The following is an 8,674-nucleotide window of genomic DNA, read 5'->3' as shown; positions in this document are numbered from 1 at the left end:
GCCGACGCCTGTCCGCCATCCTGTGCTCACTACCAACGAGCCGTCGGCCATCTACCCTGAACGCCAGCCAGACACAGCCGCTGCCTGCTCCTACCCTGCTCTGGAGTTCAGTCTGCCACCTATCCGTAGGTCAGCCTCTGCTCCACTTTACCACCTCCTGACCTGCTGTCGGTGCTCACTCCCTGTTCCCTATTTTCCAGTCGGTGACCAGAATCTTCCCAGTTACCTGGCCCCGGTTCCAGTCAGTGAAAGATCTTTAACTGACTGTCGTCTCCGTGTTGGTCGTCTCAGGGGCAAAAATGGATAATCAACGTAAAAGTTGTATGCTGCCTTTGTTGTTATTTTTCTATGAATAATTGCCAGGGCGATGCTTTTTTTCCATTTTCTTTGGAACATGGTAGCTAACTTTTCCCAATATTCACGGGTACAACCAGAACAGATCACCAGTCTATCACAGGGCAACACAGAGACATACAAGACAAACAACCACAGAGGCACAACCAAGGGCAATTTAGAGACTAATTAACGTTCATGTTTTTGACTGTGGAAGCTAGAATACCTGTAGAGAACCCACGCATGGACAGGGACAACATGAAAACTCTTCATAAAAAGGTCCTCCTGCTTGAACCACAGATTCACTTTGTTGCCTGATTCCCCTTGTTGAGATTTACAGGGGGGATCACTGGAAGGAAGCCCTGATTTAGGTATCTCTTGTGCTCTTCCTCATTGGTGAAGACTCTCAGGGACACATAGCACCCCTCCCCCTTGGTTGTGGGAAGGTACCAGAGGAAGACTGGCTTCCCTGAGGTGCTTCTGTTGGTGCTCTCATCTATTCTGATGTACCCATTTTTGAAATACTCTTCATCCTTGTCATAGTCATTGGTGACTTTCATCTCCTGGATGTAGGTCTTCTTCTCTCTCTTCACCCACAGGAAGGCCCAGGATTCTCCAGTGCGTCGGTTCAGATTGCAGGACATCCTCTCCCAGCCAAGGCCAAACTTTCTGGCTTAATCATCATGGGTCACCTCAATCGTTGTGATGGGAACATGACTCTGAAGACTCTGTATCCAGATGTTCCAGTGTTGAGGTTTTTGTCAACCTTAGTGAACCCACTAGCATTCAGGTCCTCTTTCATGCTATCAGTGAAGGAGAACTGGATCCTGGTCATTGGTATTTCTCTGCTGTCCTCTCTGTACCAGAGGTTAACCCCAGTGCTTCCATTCATGTTCAGATTGACGTCAAGCTTTTTTAAGCTGTCTTCTTTGAAATGATGCTCCTGATTATCGGTGAGAGATACATCAAGCTCAGTGATGTATGTGGTCATGTTGGATCTCTGCAGTAAAGAAAGCAGGACGCTTCATTAATGAACACGCAGTGAATAAACATCAGGTCACAGATCTGGTTGCATTATATTGAGACACAGAGTCATAAAACTGGCAGCTGATCAAAATGTGCTCAGGTGGTCTCTACAGGCTGTCTGGAGCAGAAGAAGAAGAGGTGGAGACTTACGTGTCTGCAGACTGTGATCGGCTGGTTGAAGTCTTCTGGGTGGATGAAGGCTGCTGTACCTGAGCTCCTCACCTGGTCTTTATATACCTTTCGCCTTCGACTGTTATAATTGAACGGATTTACTGAAACATCATTAGTTCAACTTTGTAGTCCAACTGTTTTTGATGTTTGCTTTTAGTTTTTATTCCCCCATGTTCTATTTTGTTTCTTTTTTTACATTTTGGTTTAACTAATGTAATGCACTTTGCATCGTCTCTGTACTGAAAGGTGCTATTGTTATGGAAGTTGTGGATGGAATTCTGAACAATAGTAACTGAGTTCCCATCTTTACTAAATGAGGAGACGGCGGTGATATAGTTCCAGCACTTTTATTGAGAAACAGAGCAGAGATCACATAGATGGAAAGTAATCGCACCCCACGGTTCCGCTGCAGTCTGCGTCTGCCCTGTCTCTGTCTGTCTCGCTTTTCCGGCTTCCCCTAATACTGCACCGTGGCCTTGGCTAGAGACATAACAAAGACAGTCTATCATAGACAATAATCATTCTATGCAGCATTCAGCCTTGCACTCAGCAAACAGTGGATCTTATACACAGACATCAGGTCTCCAGGCCTCCCACGTCCGAGTGGTGTGAGGCCATAGTGACTTCAGAATAATAATTCTTATAACAGCTATACAAATACATTTGCCTTACCTGCTGGGAGCTCAGGCATGATGGGAAAGCGGCACCTCTTAAGAGAGAATTTCTCTAGAAGCAACTGATAAGGATAACAAATATTAACCTGCTACACCCACCTACTGCCATGTAGCTCTTCTGGAGAATCATTAAAAAATTTAACATTAATTTAATTTTTAAATTAAGATGGTCTCTACAGGCTGTCTGGAGCAGAAGAAGAAGAGATGGAGACTTATGTGTCTGCAGACTGTGATCGGCTGTTTGAAGTCTTCTGGGTGGATGGAGGCTGCTGTACCTGAGCTCCTCACCTGCTCTTTATATACCTTTCGCCTTCGACTGTTATAATTGAACTGATTTACTGAAACATCATTACATGGACTTTGTAGTCCAACTGTTTTTGATGTTTGCTTTTAGTTTTTATTCTTCCATGTTATTCCCAAACTATTGTTCGCGTCATGACAGGGGGTACGGGAAAAGATTTTGGAAAAAAAATAAAAATGCAGAAAAAAAGAAAAATCAAATGCCGTACAATAGTGGCCTCGTACGCGAAGCAGCAACCTTAAATTCAATGAATAGCACGAGCTCGAGTAGGGCTCGGGCTTGACATTGATAAAATTGGTTAGAGGAGAGCTGTGACGTCCCTGGAGAAGGACAGGAGGAGCCGCAGGGTTTCTGCTGGCGCAGAGGGAGTGGAGTGCCGTCATCAGGGGGCGGTGGAGGGGGTGTGGTTACTGAGGGAAGGAGGTTGTTGGCCAAAATTTCACAATACATAGCCCCATCCATCCTTCCCACAATATGGTGCAGTCGTCCTGTCCCCTTTGCAGAAAAGCATCCCCAAAGAATGATGTTTCCACCGCCATGCTTCACGGTTGGGATGGTGTTCTTGTGGTTGTACTGATCATTATTCTTCCTCCAAACATGACGAGTGGAGTTTAAACCAAAAAGTTTTATTTTTGTCTCACATGACCTTCTCCCATTCCTCCTCTTGATCATTCAGATGGTCATTTGCAAACATCAGACAGGCTTTGACATGCGTTGGCTTGAGGAAGGGCACCTTGAGTGCACTGCAGGATTTTAATCCTTGACGGCGTAGAGTGTTACTGATTGTTTTCTTTGAGACTGTGGTCCCAGCTCTTTTCAGGTCAATGACCAGGTCCTGCCGTGTATTTCTGGGCTCATTCCTCACCTTCCTCAAGATCAATGATGCTCCACGAGGTGAGATCCTGCATGGCGCCCCAGACCGAGGGAGATTTTCTGTTATTTTGTATTTCTTCCATTTTCGAATAATTGCACCAACTGTTGTTGCCTTCTCACCAAGCTGCTTGCCTATTGTCCTGTAGCCCATCCCAGCCTTGTGCAGGTCCACAATTTTATCCCTGATGTCCTTACACAGCTCTCTGGTCTTGGGCATTGTGGAGATGCTGGAGTCTGATTGATTGAGTGTGTGGACAGGTGTCTTTTATACAGGTAACGAGTTCAAACAGGTGCAGTAAATACAGGTAATGAGTGGAGAACAGGAGGGCTTCTTAAAGAAGAACTAACATGTCTGTGAGAGCCAAAATTCTTACTGGTTGATAGATGATCAAATACTTATTTCACACAAAAAATGGAAATTAATTATTTAAAAATCATACATTGTATTTTTCTGGATTTTTGTTTTAGATTCCACCACTCACAGTTGAAGAGTACCTATGATAAAAATTACAGTCTTCTTCAAGCTTTGCAAGTGGGAAAACCTGGAAAATCAACAGTGTATCAAATACTTGTTCTCCCCACTATACATGTAACCCTGCAGGTCATCCCTGGAATTCTGATGCATAGAATAAAATATCTAAATCTAAACTGTCACAGGGGGTAAACACAATAAAAACATACTTTATCTGCAGCATTGCTCATTAAAATGGTACATTACTGATTTATTAAAACTAAATACGATAGGTACACTTAATGACAATATATAAGCCGTTAGGTATTATGGTTGGCAAGTACTTTTACTTTTAATACTTAAGTAGTTTTAAAAGCTTGTACTTTCTTACTTTTACTTAAGTGAAATAATAATGTGGTACTTTGACTTTTACTTGAGTAAATATTTGTCTGTGTATTTGTACTTTTACTTAAGTACATTGTATGAGTACTTTCTCCACCTATGCCCTTTTATAATGCAGATGTATTTAGTATCTGCAGTCAAGTTAATAAAACTCTGATCCCCATTTTGAATGTTTCTTTTTTTTTTGTGGGGGGGGGGGGGGGGGGGGGGGGGTACGCGGAAGGAGATGAAATGCTCCAAGGGGTACGCGATGCAAAAAGTTTGGGAAGCACATTTTGTTTCTACATTTTAATCTTACTTGCTTTCCTTCTTTTTTATTTTCCTATATTTTAATCATGTAAAGCACTTTGCATCGTCTCGGTGCTGATATGTGCTATACAAATAAATTTGCCTTACGTACTGGGAGCTCAGGCATGATGGGAAAGCGGCAACTCTTAAGAGAGAATTTCTCCAGAAGCAACTGATTAAGATAAAAAATATTAACCTGCTCCACCCACCTACTGCCATGTTGCTCTTCTGGAGAATCATTAAAAAATTAAACATTAATTTAATTTTTAAATTAAGGGTAGGACCTTCTTGCTGCAAGGCAACAGTGCTACCCATTATTATTATTTCTGGTATTATTATTATTATTATTATTATTATTATTATTATTATTATTATCATTAAAGCATTGTGTGGTTATTGGGTCAGGATGAGTATCCAAGCCCCAGAAATGGTTCAGAAGTCACTAAATCAACCTCCTTCCATGGAGATCTCTGTGGCCAGAAGTAAACCCTGCAGAAAACCTTTGAACTCCACAAGTGGAAATCAGCATGTTCTTTGTTTGTTACAAGGTCTTTCACCATTTATTGTATTTTATCTTGATCTCTGAAGCCGTTTAATGGGCTTCCAAGGAACAATCTCATTGATCTGTCATCCTGATCCACCCACCTCAAAGAGGCTCTTAGTGACGTCATTTTAGGAAAACATCTTAGAATTTGTCCAATTGTTAGATTTTTTAGAAAGTCGTGCCTCTAACGTCAAAATTAAGTATATCTGCGTTGAGTGACGGAAGTATGTCGGGAAGCAAAATTGCCTGTGCTCCCAAAACAACCTTTCTGTTTGAAACATAAAAAGATCTTAAAATTATTATTTATTCAGTAACATTTCAACCATGATTAGAACCTGGTGCAAGTCTAACCTGGGTACTGGGAAGACAAACTTGAACACTACTGCTCTGTTTGCTATTTTGGTTGCTCAGAAAAGATGGAAGTACTTCTTCTTTTTCTGTGTTTTTTAGGGATTGATAACTGTGCATGTCAGAGTGGTTCTATTCTGAATAAAACCAGGTGTATATAAACACACAGCATGAAAAGTTGATTGTGTCCCCACATAACTGGTAAATTCTAATTCTTTATTTGTTCTTTAATCCGAGTACATTTCAATCCGAATGTGAAATTTATTGCTTTAAACATAACTGTTGTTGTTCATAATAACTGTTTTATGTACTTGGTGGTTTTAATCTGATTGAATACAAGGAAAGAAATGTTGTCAGGTATGCAGCTGTCTGACTTGTGTACAGAAAAACACAAGTCAGACAGTCCCATTGGCCACAATTCCACCGGGGATAATTCCAGAGGCATATGTTGAATTTTCATTACTAGAAAGAAAGAAAAAGGACAAGTGCTTTACTTAAATGCAAATAAAATACAGGATTATATCAACGAATATCATGATTTTGTTCAACTATACACAGATCATTAAAAAATACAGCCAATCAGATTAGAATAGATTAGAATAAGATTAGGCTAGATTAGATTAGATCAGAATCATTATACCTCAGTTTGGGATCAAAGTAGGGAAAATTTGAGTTATTGATGGAATTCCATTTTATACAGGAGAAATGTTGTCAAAACTATCAGCTATGCATGGGCTCCTTCTAGTCATTGTTCAGAAGAACAACGTACACTGACTAAGATGTTGATTGGAGAGGGGAAAACGTATTAACGAGAGTAGAGAGGCCCAGAATGCACCTTGCTTGAAGGCCAGAGTGAAGTTTCCACAATCAGTGATGGTTTGGGCTGCCATGTCCTCTGCTGGTTCTGATCCACTGGCTTTTCTCTACAGTCAATGCAGACATCTGGCAGGACATTTTAGAGACATTTCTGCTCAAAATATCTTATTTCTAAAGATTTTATGTGATATTTGAATTTCTGAAACACTAAATAATTGGTTTTCATGATCAGTAAACTATAAACTACTAGAAATAACAGCTTGAAACATTTCACTGTTTAAATGACTTACATAACCTACACCTCCTGAGGCAACAATATATATTGACTTTAAAGAAACTTGGTGAAATATTCCAACTCTGGTGTTTAACAAGATGATCAACATGAAACATTTCCCTTTAAATTATTAACAGACTCTTCTGAGTCTGTTAGTCTTCAGATCAATATTCATATTGATCTAGGATATATTGATCATGAATATGAATATTGTCCCCAAACGGTTTAATTGCCATTTGTGGTTCACATCTATTTAGGTAAAAAATATACAACAAAAAATTACTTTAGTTCCTGGGTGGGTCAGAAATTCACTTATGTTTCTTGAGAAGAGCTGTATTGTCAGTAGGTGGGTGGATCAGGTAATTATTTCTCATCTTAATCAGTTGTTTCTGAAGAAATTCTCTCCTAAGAGGCGGAGCCTTCCCATCATGCCTCTGCTCCCAGCAGGTATATAAAGAGCAGGTGAGGAGCTCAGGTACAGCAGCCTTCATCCACCCAGAAGACTTCAACCAGCCGATCACAGTCTGCAGACACGTAAGTCTCCATCTCTTCTTCTTCTGCTCCAGACAGCCTGTAGAGACCATCTGAGCACATTTTGATCAGCTGCCAGTTTTATGACTCTGTGTCTCAGTCTAATGCAACCAGATGTGTGAGCTGATGTTTATTCACTGCGTGTTCATTAATGAAGCGTCCTGCTTTCTTTACTGCAGAGACCCAACATGGCCACATACATCACTGAGCTTGACGTATCTCTGAACGATGCAGAAGCGACTTATCTCAGAACACAGGGCTTCAAACAGATCTATGTCAATCTGAACATGAATGGAAGCCCTGAGGTTTATCTCTGGTACAAAGAGGGCAGCAGTGGTCCAATTACCAGGATCCAGTTCTCCTTCACTGATAGCATGGCAGAGGGCCTGAATGCTAGTGGGTTCGAAAAGGTTAAAAAAAACCTCAACACTGGAACATGTGGAGACGATGTCCTCCTGTGGTATTTCAAAGGTACCACAGAGAGTCATGTTCCCATCACAAAGATTGAGGTGTCTCGTGATGATGAAGCCAGAAAGTTTGGCCTTGGCTGGGAGAGGATGTCCTGCAATCTGAACCGAGGCACTGGAGGATCCTGGGCCTTCCTGTGGGTGAAGAGAGAGAAGAAGACCTACATCCAGGAGATGAAAGTCACTGATGACTCTGACAATGATCAAGATTATTTCGAAAATGGGTACATCCGAGTAGATGAGAGCACCAACAGAGGCGCTTCAGGGAAGCCAGTCTTCCTCTGGTACCTTCCCACCATCAAGGAGGACGGGTGCTATGTGACCCTGCATGTCTCCACCAGTGACAAAGATTGTGAGAGATACCAAAAGGAGGGCTTCCTTCAACTGACCCCCCCTGTAAATCTCAACGAGGGGAATCGGGGCAACAAAGTGTATCTGTGGTACAAGAAGGAGGATCCTGGCCACAAACCCATCCAGGCCATCACTCTGTTGTCCAACCAGAAGTTGATCAAAGATTATGAGAAAGCTGGGGTCACAGTCCTCCAGGAGAACCTGAACTCAGGTTGTGGGTGTCCATGGTTTCCTGCAACTCCACTTTACCTGGGTTATTATAACTAGTCTCCATGGTAACAGAGCTGAGCATGCTCACTGAGTGAAATGTTGCCTAAAGAAAAGGCGTCTGTTTAATCAGTTTGGTGGTGGTGATTTGTTTTTCTTCTTCTCCCTCCTAAATGTCCCGACCCTGACCCAAAGATTAAGATACAACATCCTCCCTGTTGATGGATTTTCTTTGGTTCAATAAAGTTCTGTTTGCATCTGAAGAATGTTTGTCTCTTTGATTTTTACTGTTTATAATAAAATGAAAAGAACAGAGAAAAAACAGCAGCCAAGAGGACAGAAACCCAGCAGCACACTGACTGCCTGAGAGGAACCCAGAGAGAGCAGAACCACAAGAACCAGTCAATCAGTCAGTCAATGAAACTTTATTTATAAAGGTCTTTTCATGCAGTCAGGTGGGACACAAAGTGATTTACTGATATTAAAACCAGAAAGACTTTAACCTCTAGAGACACAAACAATGAAACAATCAGTATGACCAGATTAAACAAGTAGTTGTTGGTCGATAAAAGAATAAAGAATTAAAATGGAGTGAAATTAATCAACTATGGATGATG

At 41.4% G+C, this 8,674-nt stretch overlaps 1 protein-coding gene across 1 annotated transcript; it reads left to right on the top strand.

Annotated features, from left to right (window-relative positions):
- Nucleotides 1-6,918: 6,918 nt before the first annotated feature.
- On the top strand, nt 6,919-8,320 carry LOC118564911. Its single transcript, XM_036144316.1, has 2 exons — nt 6,919-7,035; nt 7,212-8,320. Exon 2 carries the CDS (start codon nt 7,221-7,223, stop codon nt 8,115-8,117), a length of 897 nt encoding a protein of 298 aa, XP_036000209.1. The 5' UTR covers nt 6,919-7,035; nt 7,212-7,220; the 3' UTR covers nt 8,118-8,320.
- The last annotated feature ends 354 nt before the right edge of the window (nt 8,321-8,674 follow it).

The sequence above is a fragment of the Fundulus heteroclitus genome, chromosome 12, assembly GCF_011125445.2.
Source record: "Fundulus heteroclitus isolate FHET01 chromosome 12, MU-UCD_Fhet_4.1, whole genome shotgun sequence".
Lineage (NCBI taxonomy): Eukaryota > Metazoa > Chordata > Actinopteri > Cyprinodontiformes > Fundulidae > Fundulus > Fundulus heteroclitus.
This window is presented reverse-complemented; position numbering and strand designations above follow the sequence as displayed.